This window comes from Glandiceps talaboti, chromosome 10, assembly GCF_964340395.1.
Source record: "Glandiceps talaboti chromosome 10, keGlaTala1.1, whole genome shotgun sequence".
NCBI classification, from domain to species: domain Eukaryota; kingdom Metazoa; phylum Hemichordata; class Enteropneusta; family Spengelidae; genus Glandiceps; species Glandiceps talaboti.
In genome coordinates, this window is record NC_135558.1 from 19,815,694 (window position 1) to 19,838,009 (window position 22,316).

At 35.4% G+C, this 22,316-nt stretch overlaps 2 protein-coding genes and 1 pseudogene across 2 annotated transcripts; 2 read left to right on the plus strand and 1 right to left on the minus strand.

Moving 5' to 3' along the window:
- Positions 1 to 224: 224 nt before the first annotated feature.
- Positions 225 to 6,318, plus strand: LOC144440738 (serum paraoxonase/arylesterase 1-like; annotated as a pseudogene).
- A 1,198-nt stretch (positions 6,319 to 7,516) lies between these two features.
- On the minus strand, positions 7,517 to 12,807 carry LOC144441481 (15-hydroxyprostaglandin dehydrogenase [NAD(+)]-like). The gene is made up of 7 exons (XM_078131064.1): positions 12,631 to 12,807; positions 11,389 to 11,515; positions 10,067 to 10,173; positions 9,532 to 9,628; positions 8,546 to 8,622; positions 7,983 to 8,131; positions 7,517 to 7,637 (listed from the first exon to the last, which is right to left on the minus strand). The coding sequence occupies exons 1-7, from the start codon at positions 12,721 to 12,723 to the stop codon at positions 7,517 to 7,519; spliced, it is 771 nt and encodes a 256-aa protein (XP_077987190.1). The 5' UTR covers positions 12,724 to 12,807.
- A 3,150-nt stretch (positions 12,808 to 15,957) lies between these two features.
- Positions 15,958 to 21,922, plus strand: LOC144440739 (serum paraoxonase/arylesterase 1-like). Its single transcript, XM_078130120.1, has 9 exons — positions 15,958 to 15,986; positions 16,337 to 16,407; positions 16,869 to 16,924; positions 17,285 to 17,456; positions 18,528 to 18,654; positions 19,642 to 19,845; positions 20,393 to 20,474; positions 21,077 to 21,211; positions 21,743 to 21,922. The coding sequence occupies exons 1-9, from the start codon at positions 15,958 to 15,960 to the stop codon at positions 21,920 to 21,922; spliced, it is 1,056 nt and encodes a 351-aa protein (XP_077986246.1).
- Positions 21,923 to 22,316: the final 394 nt, after the last annotated feature.

Sequence of the window (22,316 nt, forward strand, 5' to 3'; positions counted from 1 at the left end):
TGGACGGCTACGACAAAGAGTTGGACATGTACATTTGGTATATCGAGGTATTCTCTACACTTAGTACAAAAAAGACAAAATATATAGCTTGGAAGCTGTTCCTGGTGAAGTTGGCGAGATTTAGTACAACTTAGATGACACAATCTTTATCTCTGAGTGTGAAAATGACAATCCGTGGTTTTTATGCATTCCAGTGTCACTGATAGAGATATACTATTTTAAGCATGTGGAAAGGTCATGAACTCTTAACCAGGTGCTTTTACACATCAGTTTGTCGACTGCCTCGCCAGAAATTTCGTCTTCTCACCCACATTTAACTTGCTCATTAATCCAAGGAGCAAGTGTTGTGGTATAAGCTTTCTTGCTAGTACCTAAAATAATAATTGTTTTAAATAATGGTACATATTATTAACATAATTAATACAATACTAAGACGTATACTTAGCCTGTATGATTGTGTCTGAGAAAAGCTATTAGATTATGGATGGTGCCAGGGTTCTTAAGCCGAGTCATGACAAATAGATAAAGTTTAACCCAAAATTCAACTCTGCCCGTACGCTTCTTCTTTGGGCTGGAAAATATTTACTATAGATACCATTAATATTGCTTTTAACCTGATAGTTGAGCTGAGGAATTGACTCATAGTGCAGTTTCAAGGTCCTTCAGCTCTCTCGTATTTGTTTTGGATGAACTTAACGAATATTTCGGGGTAATTTCTTTTTTAATAATTACATTGACACATGTTCATACAGAGCAGTCCGTCAAATGCTCTTAACCCAATGTTTGGAAAAATGGTTGTGTAAATGAAATTGAAATAATCATTCATTTTTTCAGATCCGATGCATGATGGTGCCAATACCATCAATTTGACTTTTACAGATTATTTCTGTCTTATTTTGTTAGGTATTATTTCGGCTACTTCAAGACGATATTTAATCATGAACCAGGTCCATGTAGAATAGTGCCAGGAATAGGTAAGACTTACATCAAGATACAAGGTTCAATATGACGAGGAAATGACGTCACTAAAACTAACCTCGACTTCGATCTCTGACAGCAATCTCATACCTTTGTGACAAAACATATTTTGTAAAATTGGGATGAGAGTTCCTCCAAAACTGCCTTGCTTCAAGTTACACTTTTACAGACGACTTAATACAGTGGGCAACACCATGTGTGTATATTCGGCTAGGTTGATGTATAAAAATATCAATACCAATCGAATACCATTGCTAGTAGTAACCTGCAGTGATCAATGATCACATCTCTTGAAGGAGAAAGTAAGAAATCCTATTTTTTTTACACTGGAGTTGCCCCTGTTTCGTTCAGGTCACAGATTTGCAATAGGAAGTTGCAGATAAAATGATCTTCAAATGTCACATTTCAAAATTGGGCTTCGTAAAGACTTTAGTAACGAATACTTGACGGATATCTGCTTTATATGTCATATATGTACATGTCATCTCAATATATCGTGTACCATTGTGTTGTAGACGAAGGATCTGAAGACATTACTGTCACAAGAGATGGGCTAGCTTTCATATCATCGGTAAGTACTTTATATGTTGCACTACAAGAGCACGTACACATACATACATACATACATACATACATACATACATACATACATACATACATACATACATACATACACACACACATACATACATACATACATACATACATACATGTACATACATACACACATACACACACACACCATCGTACGCACACACGCATCCATCCATGCACGCACGCACGCACGCACGCAAGTACACACAAACACGTTTATATCTCTTGTATTGTCTTCTTTAGGGATACAGAATACCCGGTACTGGGATTCCAACTAAAGAAAGAAAGAGGGGTATATATCTATTTGATTATAACCATCCTGAGAAGAATGTTCAAGAACTTCCTTTACTGGGAGGTTTTGATACAACAACTTTCTATCCACACGGTATAAGTCTCTATGAAGACCCTAAATCAGGTATTGAATTCAAAGTAGACTTTCTTTCACAAATTAATATTCTACCCGATTACGTTTCATTTCTATCTAACAATCAAATGCGACACCTAGGGGACATATCTCGTTCGATCAAGCTAGACCAATGCGAAATTGTTTGGAACAGCGCCCCCAACAACTTAACTTGAAGAAACCAAACAATATTTTCATTTCAATCTAATTGTAATTTTGTAAGTTAGCAACCATCACTATGTATGGACCAATTCATTGGCTTTTAATTTGTTCTCACAGAACAAAAACTCATATATTACAAATAAAGATCATCTAAAGAAAACTTTGTATTCAACACACCACAGGAGACAGGTTGTCAGCATCAAGCATGATCGTATCTCATTTCATGACAATATATAGATAATACTTATGCTAATTATTCAACAAATCAGTTTGTCATAACCAAGTTAGTATTAAGTATGTACTTTATGATATAATTTTTGACATTTTGTATTTTTTTCAACATAATAAAAAATAATCTAAAATGGAAAGGCAGATGAGTGTGCATGAAATTGCCTCTTTGCGAAGTTAACAACATGTACGAACACAAACTAATGTCAAAATAAAGCAAAATGTGTTATTTTTTCATGAAAATGTATGTTATGAATGGTAGAGTTAACAGAAGCCATGTATAATTTGGTATAATATGTATCTCTACTATCAAACACATTCATTTCACATAAATACTTTGATAAGATTTTTAAAAATCCCGAGTTTTCGGAAATCTAAAAATACTATTCGTGTTGTTTGAGTTTAAAGTTCTTTTATACAAATTTTCAACATCATTTTCAGGCGAGCTAACGTTGTATGTTGTGAATCATCACACAAGCGAGAAAGATAGGATTGAAATATTTGCGTATGATCAAGAGAAAAGAGTCCTGAATCATTTGAAATCTTTAACTGGTGACAATATTTACAGGTATGTGATTCGACAGTCTTTTGTGTGTGTAATCTATCATGAAATGACCTGACAGAATATGACTCTACACCCGTGTAAGTATTACTTTAAAATTTGTAAGGAAACCAATTTGATATATCTTTAACTATTTTTATGCATAACTCTAGCATGATCTATCACAAAGACAAAGTACCCATTATATACCTTTGCCTGGCACTATAGAAGTTGATTACCACGAGGACTGGTATGTAGTAACTTTTGTTTACCAAGGCTGAGAGCCGAGGGAAATAGTTGCTACATAACATTTGCTTTGTGGCTTTTGTTGCTAAACAGCACAAGGGGTAATATGATGTCTACTAGTGGCCGAATAAAGATAGACGATAAGTTTGTTATACCACATCATATTCTCAGACTCATAATCATTCCCTAGTCAAAGCAAAGCCCCTATAGGACTGTCTTGCTACATGAATATTGCCCTAGGAAAAATCGAACGCGACGAGTACCACTATATCCAAATTGAGATCGCTAGGTCAATCGTTCATACGACAAGATATAATTTAAACCCTTCACCGAAGCTCTATTAACACGATGGTTTATATTTAGTAAAACCAATGTACTTACATCGTCTATTGTACAAAGATCTACACTGTATCCCCCCAAATAAATAAATAAATAAATAAATAAATAAATAAATAAATAAATAAATAAGTAAATAATGTTATAAGATTTTAGCAAAACTTTATCATGATTATACAGCCAAGTATTGTCTCTTTCATTTCAGTGTTAACGATTTGGTGGTTATTGCCCCAGAGACCTTTTACTACACTATAGATATGTATTTTACCAATGCACCAGTCGCCAGACATTATGAACTACATAGTCTTGTAGCCTGGGGTAAAATTGCTTTCTATGAGAAAGGTGAAAGTAGAATATTGTCATCGGGATATCGTTTTACTAACGGTATAAACATATCTCCAGATGGAAAGTAAGTAAAGTTGATGTTATTGCGGATATATGTAACTTTTCATCCGACGAATGGTCTATTAAATATTGTGATTGGAATTAAGAATGGATTATTCAAGAACACATTTAGGGTGAAGGATGGTGGTAAACTGAAAAATTCGTTGTATGTGTGGATTTCTTTATGATCACTCGTTATTTGTATATATGTGTTATTAGAAAATTGTTTTACAAGAGCGCCAACAACGACGAATCTTTGAATGTTTCAGAGTTTAAAAGGATGATAGGAAATGCTAGGAATACTCGACTGGCAGCATTTAACGTGTACACTTAATGTCATAAAATATATGATTTTGAAAAATCATGTTTAAGATTTGATGGGTCACAAGTTGATGTACCGAAATATTTATTTTATTTGACTCGGCAGTATATGAGTACTAGCACCATTCATGTATCATTTCATACGCAAGTCATCGTGACATGGCATGGTGCACATACGTCATCACGCGTCACACCACACATATATAATCACGTCATAACACACATGTGCCAGCCATGTCATAATGCGTCGTTCACAACATAACACATTCACCTCATAACACACATACATCATTCACCTCATAACAGACATACATCATTCACCTCATAACACATGCACACATTCACCATTCACATCAATACACACATACATCATTCACCTCATAACACACATACATCATTCACCTCATAACACACATAAATCATTCACCTCATGACATAACACACATATATCATTCATCTCATAACACATACACCATTTACCTCATAACACACATACACCATTCACCTCATAACACACATACATCATTCACCTCATAACACACATACATCATTCACCTCATACCATACATACATACATCATTCACCACATAACACACATACATCATTCACCATAACAATATTTATGTCAATCTTCTCATACGACATTGTGTTCGTCCTAACACACATACGTCATAATTATTCAACAAAAATAATTCATATGTTTTATGCTTTCACCCCAGATCTGAGGACATACCAGATTTTTGGATATTATTACTATGATTAGAATCAGTTCTTTTCATATTCATAATTACACTCATTTTATCACTGTGCAGATATATATATGTTGCTGAATTAGTAGCTGGGAATGTATATATCTTTGAGCGAAAGGAGGACAACTCTATCTTGGAAGTTAAGGTATGCAATACCATAATAGAAAAAATAATAATAATGTTGGGTTCTCATATAGCGCTTTCCCACTCCGTGCTCAAAGCGCTTTACAATTATTACCCCTGGTTCGGATCAGAACGGCACAACTCTTTTTTGTATTATGCCAAAATACCAGCTTTGAAATCTGATGTCAGACTATCTAAAACGTTGGCATAGAGTATGTTTTTTTGAGATAGCTACAGTAACATGCAAACAGCGACAATTACTTGCAAAGCAGCGTATTATGTGAAATAATATGTACTGCATACTATACTAATGTACATACTTGTCTCTGTATATATAGAAACTTGAACTCAACACTGGAGTAGATAACATTGAAGTGGATAGAAACACAGGTGAGCTTTGGCTTGGTTGTCATCCTATCCTTGAACAGTTCTGGAAATACGCAGAAGACGATTCCAAACAAGCAGGTGCTCAGGTATGTCTGCTGTCATTATTTCGACTGATTAAACAACTTCATTAATACCTATAGAGCATACATAATTGCATAGTGTGTTGTAGTAGACACTTGAACCTTAATATACATATGCAATATATTGCACAAATGACACCAATATATGCAAGTTGAGGTTCCCAACTGCATCTTCAATGTCAAGCAATGTTATTCTCTCAGACACATGTATCATTTAATACGTCATAATGCACATACGTCATGTTACACGTCATAATGCACATACGTACGTCATTCCATACATCATAATATGCATACGTCAATTCATACGTCATTAGTCATAAGTCACGACCTAAAATTATTTAATTTCTCGTCAGATAGTGACATTTATTTTCACACACTGCAGTATGCTATTAAACTTATGCGAGCTTTGATGAAGTAGATTGAGTGAAATTTACTGTTTATGCTATGTTTTTCCCTCAATTCCAGTTCCATTTTCTGGGTGGGGAGGGGCATATTTTGTCGTAGTGATTTGCTAACTGTAAACAAATGAACTGCCAATAATTTGGGAAATTACTCACACATGTTGATTTGAGAATAACGCTTACTTAAAACAATTCTTCTTCTTTCCAAAGGTATTGAAAGTTCGTCTAGATTCCATGGAAGCTCCTTTGGATACCATCGATATAAGAGAAGTATTCATGAACGATGGTTCATTACTGAAAGGGTGCCAGTTACTATGACAACAAGTTGTTGGTTGGGACTGTTTTTGATAAACTTGCATATTGTGAAGTCAAAGCCTTTTAAAGAATGTAGTTTTCTGTACATGAAATTATCATCATATACAAGCTATGCATGTAACGTTATATTGAGTTTACCAGTCGCTTTATTTTGAATACCTAGATATGCCGTCACGGTGTTGGGGCGCCCTCACTCGGGCCTTGCCCACTCATTGGTGAGAACGAAACCAGGCGACGTATTGATAGCCACATACCTCAATGTCTGCATACATACCAATATCGTAAAAGTATCGCGTCTTTTGGAATAGTCTTGCTCGACAAAAAGAGTATTCCCTCTTATAAAACCATCATTGTTTTCAATTGTGAATTTTTGAGTAAAATACATGTAACTGGTCATACTAGTCCAAGTTTAAAAAGTTGCAATTTACGACAAAAATTCTCTTTTTTATGATAAATTTGTAAGAAATCTGAAACATATTTCTCAGCTACGCAGTAAATGGTCACTGAAAAGCAGACTTAGCTAAAATAGTTTATCTGGTGACCAACGTAACATATAATAAGACATGAATGTACATATATCCTTGTCATTATTTAACTGTTGTCGTGCGTATTTGATGGAGGCGACATAAGGGAGTGATTGTCTACAGCTGAATGCCAGAACTCCCAAAGACTAGATTGGTGCACTACCGACCAAGGTCAACATCTCCGCTCCACCACCATATCCCCATGTCCAATACCATAATGTTCCCGAGCCCCCTTCACAATCTTGATGAGACCCACTCCTTTCCTCGCACCGCAACTGACAATTGATTCACTGCATGGTTGTCAGTAGTATTTTGACTGATATATGTTCTAATATTACAACGGTGCCAGTGATGGGATGTGGCAACACAGAATCACAATATAATGCAAAGTTAGTTAATTGTTTGTTTGGTTGTCTGTCTGTCTGTTTGTTTGTTTGTTTGTTTGTTTGATTGTTTGTTTATTTGTTTGTTTGGCCAAAGTAAAATGTTATCTTCCTCTAATTCCATGTCTAAAAGGTAAACAAGTTGATTTCAGAGAGACGGGAGAATTTAACAGTTGTCGTAGGTCAAAGGTAGAAAAAAATTGCTAACTAACTTAAGACAACAAAAAATGTTTCCAGGGATATGAGCTTAAACAAAAAGTATTGTGTTGCAAATGAAGAACCACAGCAGACATGTAAAATAAAAATAAAAGACCTAGACTATTCTTCAGAAAGTTGGTGTGTTGACCATGTCATTTTTTCAGTCCAACTTTGGTGGCGGTATGGCCTTAAATCCTTTGCCAGGAAATATGGCATTAGCCGTCCCCACAGAAGTAGTATCTTCGAGTAGGTGCATTACTGTTGATGTAATCTCTGGCAACCTTCATAGAGAGAATGTCATTTTATTGGTTTTACAAGCACTCCAAATACAACATGTCTATACAAGACGGGGAATAAATTAAGCAAACAAACAAACAAACAAACAAACAAACAAATAAACAGACAGACAGACAGACAGACAGACAGACAGACAGACAACCAAGCAAACAAATGCACCACTACCACCACCACCACCACAACCACCATCACCACCACCACCACTACTACTACTACTGCACAATTATAACAACATCAATCATGACTTTTATCTTTAGATTCACTGGCAAGTTATGTGAGAAAATGGTATATATTAAAGTAGATTTCAACAGAGTCTTCTACAAACTTACTTGAGAAAAGGGACAGCTTCAAACACTTTTGTAAAATCGTCAGTATATTTAGTGCCATGTTCCATCGCAAATGGAAAGAATGAGGTATCTGCAACCATTGGACAGATGGCTACAACACGAATTCTATTATCCTGTATGGCTGGTTCAAACTGCGAAAACAACAAAGCATTGGAAACATATACACCAAATTGTCAAGGGTATGAAACTGTCTATTGTATGGCGATATTAATATTCCGAGACGCAAATTTAACTTGATCTAAAAACGCCCTCACTTGGTACACGTGTCAAGGTTTAAAACGCATCCCTCTCCAACATCTATGGCTTGCGTTAGCAGGATGACGGAGACAGAATAATGTACCCACTCCAAAATGTATGAAGCTACACTAAGTTTATTACTACTATGTCATAACATATTTTCAAAGCCAATCTTAATTGTGTGGTGAAAATACAAAGAATATCAGTATTTCTACATTTTTTGGTAACAATTCCGAAATCATAAAGTTTGAAGAGTAATATGAACAATTTCTCGTTTTACTCAATGAAGCAAATCTTATTCTACTCACTGCTACAGCCCGGGTGAAGCCAATGACACCGTGTTTACTCGCAGTATAGATTGGTGCGTATTGTCTTGGTATTAAGCCTACATAACATAAACATAACATAACGTAATCAAATGTAATGTAGCATGATAGCGTAACGTAATGTAACATAACGTATCATATCGCAACGGAAAGTAACAGAACGGAACCTAATGTAACTTATCGTAACATAACGTAACTTAACGTATTGTAACTTACCGTAACATAATGCAATACACATGTGTTCATGGATATTGACATACAACCAGCGACAGGCAAGTATTTAAATGTGCAAGTAGAATTTGTTAACACTTGACACAGTATGTTGGATGTACAGAGAAAATAATTACACGACATAATTTGGTAAGAACAGTTTTGCAGCCTCTTTACACATTTTACAATAGTTCTCATTCATGGACAAATTTCAAGTTCTCCTGGCATTCCATGTATGTGCAAAATGCCATAAAACAACTGTTCTTATCAAACCATATGTGTCTTATAAGCTTTGAATGTTGTACCACTAATGCAATTAACTAATACAATTGCATTAGTTATTAATCCAATTCATATGTTTGAAAATACACTTTCCCTGTTTGTCACATGTTCCCTTTGCGAATGTGTGACTGTCACTAGTTGCAAAATGAGGAAACGTACCCATTCGTTTATAGAACGTATACGTTGGTTACATAATAACACTGTAAACCGTTATGGTAGATATGCCTTATACACCATATTTCTGAATTGTTCATATCATAAATCGTAAAAGGAAACCAGTTCTCAAGAATAATGTTAATAAGAGCTCGAATGGCACCAACTCACAAAACAAACTTTGATTGCTAAGGGACATTTTTTTATATCAATTTCTATTTTGTTGAACACTACTTCTAGAATCTACAGAGTAATGGTGACTCTCCGTATTAAAATGGCACCCCATAACCAAAGTTTAAAGAATAAAAGCACATGACACTGACCGACGATTGATGACGTATTGATGACAACGCCGCCTTTGCCACCATTTTGAGTTCCCATGTACTTGACAGCCAGGTACGTTCCTTCAATTACAGCATTCTAGAAATAAGACATACGACGATATACCATAAAATTTGCTATTATTGTTACAGGCATGTTACAGAAGTATAACCCCACTCGTTCTGTCTTTAACATCTGACATAGTACATACATGTGCGTGACTGAAAACATCATTGTGATAACCTAGTTCGAGTGGATCTCACAGAACGGCGAAATGATGTAAAAAGTCTTTCAATGGTTTAGTTATTTAATCCTAACAATTGTATGCTAAGTAATCACATATTTGCCATGTATGATTTGATTACATCGACATATGAACAATAATTATAATAGTTTAGTTTTTAAATTGTACAGCATGAAATAAACTGAAGAAATGCCGAATGTAACATAATCATGAAATAATATTTTGAATCCCCAAAACACTTAATGAAATCTCTCTCCACATATAGTTCATTCGACAATCATAATCCAGCCTACCAGATTTACTGACAACATTAGCTCCCATTTGAATTCATTCAGGAAACCAGCATTATTGCAGACGATGTCCAAATGACCAAATTTGTCTACACAGCCCTTGAATGCAGCTGGAAATAACAATACAAGACAATACGTGTCAGTTCTTCTTCTTTTTTCTCTATCATGATTCTACTTTATGTCAATGATCTATGATTAATTTCCTACTTTTAAGAGTATATCGACGAGTCTCAATGATTTCATAATGATTAATTCATTAATTGTTGGGTTTTCTGATTGTACAATTTTACATTTAGATTGTGAAGTGTATATTATAATTAAACAATTTAGACGTGATTCGAATAACGGTGGGAATCTGATAAAAAATTGATGTAGTGTACATGGAGCAATTTCTTTTTGGCTGTTACGCTTACTGTCGTTTGTTCTTTAGTGAGCGCTCGTTACATACATCTGGCACACAATACCATAGATTTTCCCGAACCACACGAGAGCGCTGAGTGAATTCACTCAACAATGAAAATGCGTAATATGCCGAAAGATACGTGTACAATAATTCTGAGCGCTCTGTTCGAAAAGACCACCAGCACAGATCATAAACAACGATATTATTGTTATTGTTTAGTCATTCTCTTTCTTTCAGTTTCGAATGTTGAGTGTTATATTGTAAGACGATTCTGGTTGGCTACATATAAGTACGAATTTGGTTCGGGAAAACCTATGGCATGGTATTGTGTCTGTAATGTATGTAATGAACCCTCACAAAAGAGCAAACAACCGTAAACACAACAGTCCAAAAAATCGCGCCATGTACACTACATCGGATTTTAAGCAGATTTAACGAGCGCTCACAAAAGAGCAAACGACAGTAAATGTAACAGCCAAAGAGAAACCGCAATATGTACACTACATTGGATTTTTATCAGACTGTGTCCAAGTCAATGGGCAGCTGGTAGATTAAAGATTGCTATGTGAACATTCTTATCTTAAGTACTTTACTGAGGCTGCAATGAATTTCATGCTCTTCATTTAGTTGAGGACGTATACAGGCAATTGTGCCGTTATAGGTCTATGCTAGGGATAATAATTGTCCGAATCATTTGAGCACACAATGAAAAAAGCACTCTATAAAAGTAACTTTATTTATCTATGTATCATTATTATTACAATTATAAATGTATTGTGAACTAATACAACGCATCAGACAAAGGGCATCAAATCCGGCACACACATAGTTGTGATCAAAATAATTACCAACGTTAATCCATCCCTCAAAAGAGATTCTTCAAGAGATGAATAAATGGTTACAATCATGAACTAAAATGTACCTTCCAGCTGCTCCTTAGAAGTGACGTCACATTTGTCAAAGACTGCTTTGTCTGCTCCATACTGACTGCGCAGGTTTTCAAGCGTCTCTTGCCCAAGCTTTTCATTGATATCAGCAAGATAAACAGCCTGTTAAATCGAATTAATTTTAAGTATGAAGAATGGTGAGGTTACGGGTTAGAAGTTCGATCGATACGACCTCTAACATAGTCACAATTCAGCATGGACATACCATGTGATGACGTGTTAAGTAACATATGGACTGACCCAGTTACTGAAATGGAGGGCTCGATAAATTTTCCAGACACGACTGGTCTTGGCTGTTTACCTGGCAGACAATATTTGTTTAGCTACGGCTTTTGTTTAAATATGACATAATAATCTGTCCATATGGTGACATGCAGGAGTGTTTACACCATACCCATACATGTCTCCTTGTCAGTTCATGTAGTAGGTAAAACAAACATATACATACATGCATACATACATACATACATACATACATCCATGCATACATACATACATACACACACACACACACACACACACACACACACACACACACACACACATACATACATACATACATACATACATACATACATACATACATACATACATACTTACTTACTTACATACGTATGTACCTGAAGAAAACAGCAGAGCCAGGATACGAATGACTACGTGCCACTTTAAGGGTATCATATACATATGATATATATGATTTATTGAAGTCTTAAATTATACAAGCTTAAGTGTGTGAATAATGTTTATGATAGTCCGTATATTCTCGCTAAGTTACAATTACGTTTCAATGTACCACAGAGGAGATCTAGAATTTTACTTGTTTTAGACCTGATGTCAGTATAATTAATTTTTTAAGCACTGTGCCATTCAGAGATGTATGACAACTGATAATAATCTTTCTTGTAGTAAGTCGAATATTGACTTTAATTTATCTCTGAAAAATATTGAAAATGCAATTTTGTAATTTTGCCTCAAGTCAACCTGGCAAGAATGGTTTTATATATTGTGCCTTGCAATGGGTTTTTAAGTGCATTTTGTTCGTTTACATTTTCTGTGTTGTTCTCTAGTTTTTTTTTTTCATTTTAGAAGCCTGTAAATGGGATTTGCACCCGTTAGTCATTAATGTTAGATATACATAGCCCTTGGTTTGATTTCAAGCAATACCGACGTATGGGGTATAACACCGTCCCTACATAGCTCAAAGTTCATTTACCCACCTTTGCTCCGTTCTTGAGGAACTCTTCTGCAATTGCTTTTCCCATACCTTCTGCAGCCCCGGTGATTAATGCTACTTTGCCTGTTAAACTCATGACTGAATGTTTATGTCAACTACTATGATTTGACGAAAGGTACTTATACAGAGTAGTAGTATGCAAGCTGGCCACTATGGTGAATTTGTTTTGCCTGTTTTAACACAGACAATGTTTAGGGTTATATCGTGACAGGTTGTTGAACTTTGACATTTCTACCGGAAATGACCCAGTCACTCATTGTGTTACGGATGACAGAATACAACTTTTTAATATTTGCCAAGTTTTGATGTTTTGCGAGGTCACCGTGAACTCCCAGCTGTCATGAATTAATACTTAGAACAAATGTTTGCATATCGCGAATAGTATTCTTCTGAGATGACAACATTAAGTTATTATAAGATCAACAGTGTCAAATAATGACTGATTACATACAGTTGGAAGAACAATGACGTGATCACATTGTTTAGCTAGTTTTCATATTTGTCGATATCATTTGCATTGAATTAAGGCGACGGCAATACTTCCGTTTTAGTCATTTATGGTGCTGATTATTTTATTACCCAATCATTTGAGTATTGTATATTTTATGTTTATAAGAAATTAATGGAATGATAACATTATGGTTTCATTCTTTGGAAGTGGACGCTGAAGGCAACAGCTAGGCCTAGACTAGAAGCTTCGATCTGCTCCTTGGCCACTTCTAAATGATCCAGGTTAACCGAACATTGTGTGTAGTTTGAGCTAATTCCCTAAAAGTCCAAGTCGATCCCGTGTACGGAGTGGAGAGAGAGAGTAACATGGAGGAGGGTTACCTTAAGAGTAGAGCCCCCCCCCCCCTCTCCTATTTGTTACAATTGCAGGTGTAGTTAAAGAAGTCATTCTTGCAAAAATTTGTTCTCACACACTGTTTCAGTGGACGTGCAATGTTTTCGATCGGTAGCGGGAGGGGAGCAAACAAGGAGGAACTGCTGCGGGAAGTCCTGATTTAGTGATACAATGAGAGGGGGAAACAATGAATGGGGGAGGAGTGGGGAAGTACTTTAAAGCAATGCACATTGTGCACGTCAAAATGAATTACAATAGTGGAAAGCACATAACATTTCCTAGTAGCTTGTGGGTAAATCATTCACAATATTAGATGGACAGTGGGCTGGCGGCCAAGTTGAAACCTAACGGGAATGAGGGCAAATATTCTTCACCACAATTCTGAGTGGGAGGGAATTGGTTTCTTTTCAGCAGATATAGCCTAATTGGAGAGAGAGAGAGAGAGAGAGAGAGAGAGAGAGAGAGAGAGAGAGAGAGAGAGAGAGAGAGAGAGAGAGAGAGAGAGAGAGAGAGAGAGAGAGAGAGAGAGAGAGAGAGAGAGAGAGAGAGAGAGAGAGAGAGAGAGAGAGAGAGAGAGAGAGAGAGAGAGAGAGAGAGAGAGACTATAACCTTCACTTATATAACGTGACTTTACATCTACACCTACTAAGTTAAACTATATTATGTTGGTACACTGCCCTGTATTTCCATAAAAGAGAGAATATATTTTGGATATGTGTAATGTAAGACTTTAGTTTTGGGACAAGAAAGTGTCATATAATTAATGACCATTGAAACTTGTTTTTTACACCAAACACGTGGCTAGCCTGCAACATTTACGAAAGTGCCTCAACAAAATGTCCTATATCAGTAACAGAAAAGAGTTAGAAAAGTAGTGATTACTTGAAAATGTTAAGAAAGTTGATAAACAAATACTTGCCCGTAATGTTGATTATTCCACCACCATCGCTTCTCCAATATATGATACGTTATCAGTATATCTTGTGACTTAATTCGTTACAAAGTCATTTTCCGTGATGCATTGCGTTATCTATCAAAATTCTATTCGGTGTTTGCTCTAAACTCTGCGTGTGTTTGATCAACGTTCTGTAATTATGCTTCGTGTACTGATTTTCCTCGGTATTTTAGCCGTTCTGTCAACTCACGTTTATAATTACATGTAAGTATGTATTCCTTCGGTCATGGCAGCTGGTTACGTTGGCGATACAACAGTCACCTTTACATATTATTGGACGACATTCAATGGCAAGTATAACACCTATATGTGACCACGTGTCGCCTGCACTGTCTGGTTTACCCTTTGACCTAACCTATATATGTGTTTTAACTGGACGGCTACGACAAAGAGTTGGACATGTACATTTGGTATGTCGAGGTATTCTCTACACTTGTACAAGAAGACAAAATATATAGCTTGGAAGCTGTTCCTGGTGAAGTTGGCGAGATTTAGTACAACTTAGATGACACAATCTTTATCTTTGGATGTCAGAATGACAATCCGTGTTTTTGAGTCATGAAACATATATAACCAAATTTGGCTGTTATTTTACCTTTACCTGGTAACGTTGATGTATTTCATATCAATTGTTTATCATTTCTTCACTCGTCTTATCTCACCAACACCTAGGCCTGTGTCTGAATAGCATAATCACTTACTAGTAAAGGTGACCTTGTTCCACTAACACATCAGACATGGAATGTGAAGTGTGTTTAGGTTACAGGGGAATGGATTATACTAAGTGTATTTATCTCTTAACAACCATGAATGACATATTGGAAATATCGGAATTTGACCAGTTGAATGATATTCAAATTAAACAGTATCGAGATTAAAGTTTAACGGAATAGCAATAAAGAAACCAGGCGCAAGACAAGCTGAACTCATTTGAACAAAAAAATTGGGGATTATACCCTGGTTATGTGGTTCAACATGCTCAAAGTATGTTCTGAAGTTGTATTTATGTATTTATTTCATTTATTTATGTATTTATTTGTTTGTTTGTTTATTTCGTTAATAATTAACTAATTTTTTTTTTAAATTTCTAGTGTTTGTTTGTTTCATGTGTGTGTGTTTGTTTATTTGTTTGTTTGTCTGTTAGTTAGTTTTATGTTTTTGTTTGTTTGTTTGTTTGTTTGTTTGTTTGTTTGTTTGTTTGTTTGTTTGTTTGTTTGTTTGTTTGTTTCTTTGTTTCTTTCCTTCTTTATTTATTTATTTATTTATTTATTGGGAGGCTCGCCTAAATATTCGGCGAGAAAATTCAGTATAATCTGGTCTGGGTGTTTTTGTAACGACTTAACTCAGAGTTACCCACCAGGTCACTCGCATTTTGTTTGGATGAACGACAACAAATTTTTCGAAGTAACTGTGTTTACATTGTGATATACATATTTAGCAGTCGGTCAAATTCTCTCTAGGTTTCAAAAAATGATTGTGTAACTAAAACTGGCTGGTCGACCACAAATAATATGACTTCAAAACTCAAAGGCCAGGTCAGGTAAGGTCAGTTCAGGTCAGGTCACAAGTAAGCAGCTGAGGTTAATTAGAGGTAAATACAGCTATCAAACTATTATTGTGCTGTACGCACTTATTGATATCGGTTGTTTTTCGAGGGGAGAGGGGGAGGGCACTGAATTGGTCTCCAATGAATGCAATAGAGTAAATCTATGTTCAAGTTTGTCAAGGATGTGGAAGTCGTTAACGTACATGTATTTGGTAGATATTTTGTTAGTTTTAAACAATCTACAAGTACTACGCAGCTGATCGACTTTAAACGATTTGGTATTGGTCCCAATATAAACATGATCAATTTAACTTTTACAAATTATTTCTGTCTTATTTTGTCAGGTATTATTTCGGTTACTTCAAGACGATATTTAATCATGAACCAGGGCCATGTAGAATAGTGCCAGGAATAGGTAAGACTTACGTCAAGGTACAATATTCAATATGATGAGAAATGACGTCACTAAGACAGCAATCTCATACCATTACAACAAACCATTGTAAAATGAGGATAAGAGAGTTCCTCCAAAACTGTCTTGCTTCACAATGCACTTTTACAGACGACTTAATATAGTGTGCAGCACCAGATGTGTATATTCGGCTACGGTGATCTATAGAAATGTGAATGCCAATCAAATATTGTTGCTAGAGGCAACCTGAAATGATCAATGAACACATTTTGGTAACAAACGTTACCTATATTCTGTTAAGGATACAGCTTTGCAATAGGTAGTTGCAGATATAATGACATTTTTGAATATTTTATGATTGAGCTTCGTAGATCTAAAGTTATGAATACTTGCTGAATATCTGCTATATGTCAGACATACTTGTCATCTAAATACTAGGTATATTGTAATCCATTGTGTTGTAGACGAAGGATCTGAAGACATTACTGTCACAAGAGATGGAATAGCATTCATATCATCGGTAAGTACTCCATATATGATATATCTTGCACTACAACACATACATACATACATACATACATACATACATACATATATACATACATACACAGACAGACAGACAGACATACATACATACATACATACATACATACATACATACATACATACACACACATTACATACATACGCACGCACACCCTCGAACGCATTCATACACCCACCTCCACACACCACGCGCGCGCACGCACACACATACATACACACACACACTCACTCACTCACTCACTCACTCACTCACTCACTCACTCACTCACTCATTCACTTACTCACTCACTCACTCAGACCCACACCTTTATACCTCTTGCATTATCTTCATTAGGGACACAGAATACTCGGTACAGAGATTCCAACTGAGAAAAGAGAGGGGGGAATATATATATTTGATTATAACTATCCTGAGAAGAGTGTTCAAGAACTTCCTTTACTGGGAGGTTTTGATACAACAACTTTCTATCCACACGGTATAAGTCTCTATGAAGACCCTAAATCAGGTATTGAATTCAAGTAGACTTTCTTTCACAAATTCTTTCTCGTTCGATCAAGACCAATGCGAAATTGTTTGGAACAGCGCCCTCTACCACTTGATGATACCAACGAATATATTCATAAATAGCTAATTGTAATAGTAACAACTATCACTATGTATGGACCAATTCACTGGCTTTAATTTCTTCTCTCAGAAAAAAAGAACTCACATATTCAAAATAAAGATCATTCAACACACCACGTGTACAGGAGACATTAGGTTCAAGTAGGTCGTAAGCATCAACTGTGTTCGTATCCCCTTTCATGACCATATAGATAATACATATATAGATAATTAAATATTGATGCAATAAATCAATAAGTTAAGTTGACACAATTAAGTTAGTATATGTTACGTTTAATGCTGTGTTTTCTGATACTACTTTTGACATTTTGTATAGTTGTCAACATAATAAATCTATCTAATCAATAACATGTTCAACAGAAATGTCCACACATGCAAGTCAACACCATAATCCAAAATGAAAATTTAGATAGATAGATAGATAGATAGATAGATAGATAGATAGATAGATGGATGGATGGATGGATGGATGGATGGATGGATGGATGGATGGATGGATGGATGGATGGATGGATGGATGGATGGATGGATGGATGGATGGATAGATAGATAGATAGATAGATAGATAGATAGATAGATAGATAGATAGATAGATAGATAGATAGATAGATAGATAGATAGATAGATAGATAGATAGATAGATATATGAAAATGTTTATTTGCGAGTTGAACGACATATACGAACAGAAACTAATCTGAAAATAAAGCAAATATGTTATTTTTAATGAAAATTTTGTTATGAATAGCAGAATCCGAACTCACGTATTATTGGGCAAGATATGGATCAAAACTATCAACATATTCATTTCATATATATTTGTCAAAAAAATATTTTTTTTTAAATCATGAGTTTTCGGAAATTTGAAAATACTATTCGTGCCTTTTGAGTATAATGTTCTTATATACATATTTTCAACATCATTTATAGTTTTAACTATAATTTCACTTTCAGGCGACCTAACGTTATATGTTGTGAATCATCACACAAGCGAGAAAGATAGGATTGAAATATTTGCGTATGATCAAGAGGAAAGAGTCCTGAATCATTTGAAATCTGTAACTGACGACAATATTTACAAGTATGTGACATTCTTGTGGTGGTTTTTCTTTGTAGTCTATATCATGAAATGGCCTATCAGAATGCGAATCTGCACCAGTGTAAAGTATGGACAGTGTTACTTTAAAATTCGGAAGGAAACCAATTAGAAATATCTTTACTTAATTGTTTTTACGCATAACTCTATCAAAACCAAACTTCGAACATCATCTGAAATTGAAAGACAAAGTACCCATTATATACTTTTGTCTGGCTATGTGGGCACTATAGAAGTCTATTACCACGAGGACTGTTATGTAGTAATTTTTTTACTAAGGCTGAAAGCTGAGGGAAATAGTTACTACATAACCTTTGATCTGTGGCTTTTGTTGCTACATGATATCACGAGCGACGTCTACTAGTGACCGAAAAAGGCTAAACTATAATTTGTTTTAAATAACACATCAAATTCTCAGTCTCATATTCTTCCCTAGTTAAAGCAAATCCCTGATAAGACTTCCTTGCTACATGAATATTACCCTAGGGAAAACAGAACGCGACTAGTACTACTATATGCAAATTTAGTCACTATCGACTTATAGTTCATGCCACAAGATCTGAATAAGCCATTCTCTGATGGCTATATTCTTAGAATGGGTCAGGCCCCCCAATAAAGAACTGTTTCTGGTCATGACAGTGTGTATAAAATTTTTAAATTAAAAAAAAAACATTTATGGCAGTTACTGTTCGTTTATTTAGTACTTTAGAGCAAGTGAGTATGTGGAGCAGATGTCATTTGCTTGTTCATGCATATGATTGGCTCTGCAATTGTCTTAATCGAAGTAGGGAGGGTTATGTTTGTATTTCCCCACGTATCTACATGCTGCATGGGCTGGACAAACAAACAAACACAAAATACCTACGTAGGGGTATTTAAGTGATGCGCGCGCTGATGACCAGAAACAATTTATATTCTGGGGGCCTTATACATTTAGCAAAGTATATTCTGTTATTGTCTTTTTCATTTCAGTGTTAACGATTTGGTGGTTATTGCCCCAGAGACCTTTTACTACACTATAGATATGCATTTCACCAATGCACCTGTAGCCAGACATTATGAACTACATACTCTTGTAGCCTGGGCTAAAATTGCTTTCTATGAGAAAGGTGAAAGTAGAATACTGTCATCGGGATATGGTTTTACTAACGGTATAAACATATCTCCAGATGGAAAGTAAGTACAGATATTAAATGTTATTGTGGATATATGTAACTTTTCATCCGACGAATGGTCTATTAAATATTGTGATTGGAATTAAGAATGAAATATTCAAGAACACATTTCGGGTGAGGATGGTGGTAGACGGAAAAAATCATTGTATGTGTGGGTCCTTTAATCATTAGTTTTTGTTTAACAAGAGCGACAACAATCTCTGATCATAACACACATTCATCGTTAACGTCATAACACATGTCATTGACATCATAATACATATACGTTATAGCACATATACATCATTCACGTCATAACACACGTCATTCACGTCATAACACATATACGCCATTCATCATAACAATATTCATGTCATCCTTCTCATACGGCATTTTGTTCGTCCTAACACAATAATTATTCAATAAAACTAAATAGTATCATACATAATTCATAGGTTCTATGCTTTCACTCCACACCCGAGGACATACTAGATTGTTGGATACTATGCTTAGAAATGGTTGTTTTCATATTCATAACTACATGTATCAATGATTTTATCACTATACAGGTACCTATACGTTGCTGAATTAGTAGCTGGGAATGTACGCATCTTTGAGCGCAAGGAGGACAACTCTATCGTGGAAGTTAAGGTATGCAATACCACTATAGAAAGACAGACATAGCTCACTAAACTGCAAATATTCTCAGTACACAACACAACATCTCGATATTTTAAACTAATCTCAAGTAGAATTTTGTGGTCGACGTCTGTCCTCAATTGCAATACAAACCGTATCGTAGCATTGTTGGCACATTTGATAGAATAATGGGTGGTTTTCATACACATTCTAATATAAGTATATTGAAATTATGTCGTCGATTTAGACTAAAAAAAGAACTGTTTCTGGTCAACGCGAGCATCACTTAATTACCTCCATGTCGGTCTTTTTTTGTGTGTTTGTCAAGCCCAAGCAGTCTGCAGATGCGTACGCGTGGTGAGGAAACACATAAAGAGAACAATAACTGGCATAAATAGTAGACTGAGTGACTGGTTTGTTGAGAATGTCAAATAAAAAAATCGCGTCGTCGCACCATTTTAGACAAACTGTTCTGACAGAAACATATATATATATAATTACTTACAAAACAGCATATAATGTGAATCTTGTGACCCTTTTATCGTTAGTATATGATGTTAGTATCTACCATACTATAGGAATATACATACTTAAGCTTGTCTCTGTATCTATAGAAACTTGAACTCAACACTGGAGTAGATAACATTGAAGTCGATAGAAACACAGGTGAGCTTTGGCTTGGTTGTCATCCTATCCTTGAACAGTTCTGGAAATACGTAGAAGACAGATCCGAACTTACTGGTGCTCAGGTATGTCTGCTGTCATTTACGGTTTCGATTGATTAAAGAGCTTTATTATCTATGTATAGAGCATATGTATACATCATTGCATTGTGTGTTGTAGGAGACATTTGAAATGTGCCTTTCAATATCAATTGTCTTGAACACCTAACACCAATAAATACAAGTTAAGGTTCACAACTGCATCTTCAGTGTTAAGCAATGTGATTCATCCCAGACACATGTATAATTTCGTACGTCATAACACACATACGTCATTCCATACATACATCATCACATGCGTCACAATTTAAAACTAATGAATAAATAAAAAGTGGCACCCGCTTTCACGAACTGTAATTTTCTATTAAAAGTATACGAACTTGAATGAAATGAATTGAGTGAGTTTCATTTCTATTTTTAATTTTTTTTATTTCATTTATTTATTTATTTTTTTTTTTTGGAAATGCATATTTGAATTCAAGTTCGTAGCGAATTACTTGCTGTGTGAAATCAATTTTTAAAATAACGCTTACTTAAAATCATCTCTTTTGTCCAAAGGTTTTGAAAATTCGTCTAGATTCCAAGAAAGCTCCTTTGGATACCATCGATATAAGAGAAGTATTCATGAACGATGGTACATTACTGAAAGGAGGCAGTGGTGCCAGTTATTATGACAACAAGTTGTTGGTTGGGACTGTTTTTGATAAACTTGCGTATTGTGAAATCAAAGCCTTTTAGATAATACATTTTTTGTACATGAAACTAGCATCATATACTATATGCATATGATGTCATTTGTCGTTTTTGAATACCCCATAATAGTATGTTTTGTTAGATATGCCCTCACGCAAACAGGAATTACAAGGGGAGAGAGAACGAACTTTACCCAGACTTTTGAATAAAATGTGACCCTCCCGTGATTATTTTTAATGAAATGAAAGTGACTCTTGCCCCGTTTCCTAAAACATGACAGTCAATACACCCATCCCAAGTTTAATACCACAATGTCCTTCTTCACTACTGTGAGACGCTACTCCTCTCCTCACACCATTAATCGACTCTCTGCATGGTTGTCAGCAGCAATGTAATTGGTACAAAGGTGACAGTTGTGGGATATGACGTGGCGAAGGGA

Bases quoted from the DNA above. Each gene is read 5' to 3' on its own strand.
- LOC144441481 (XM_078131064.1), bottom strand. From the start codon at position 12,723: ATGAGTTTAACAGGCAAAGTAGCATTAATCACCGGGGCTGCAGAAGGT. The intron at 8,623-9,531 runs GTCAGTGTCATG...TATGTTATGTAG, and splicing joins CAATACGTCATCAATCGTCG to GCTTAATACCAAGACAATAC. The intron at 7,638-7,982 runs GTAAGTTTGTAG...CTCTCTATGAAG, and splicing joins GAAGCTGTCCCTTTTCTCAA to GTTGCCAGAGATTACATCAA.
- LOC144440739 (XM_078130120.1), top strand. From the start codon at position 15,958: ATGACTTCAAAACTCAAAGGCCAGGTCAG. The intron at 16,925-17,284 runs GTAAGTACTCCA...TATCTTCATTAG, and splicing joins GAATAGCATTCATATCATCG to GGACACAGAATACTCGGTAC. The intron at 18,655-19,641 runs GTATGTGACATT...TTTTCATTTCAG, and splicing joins ACTGACGACAATATTTACAA to TGTTAACGATTTGGTGGTTA.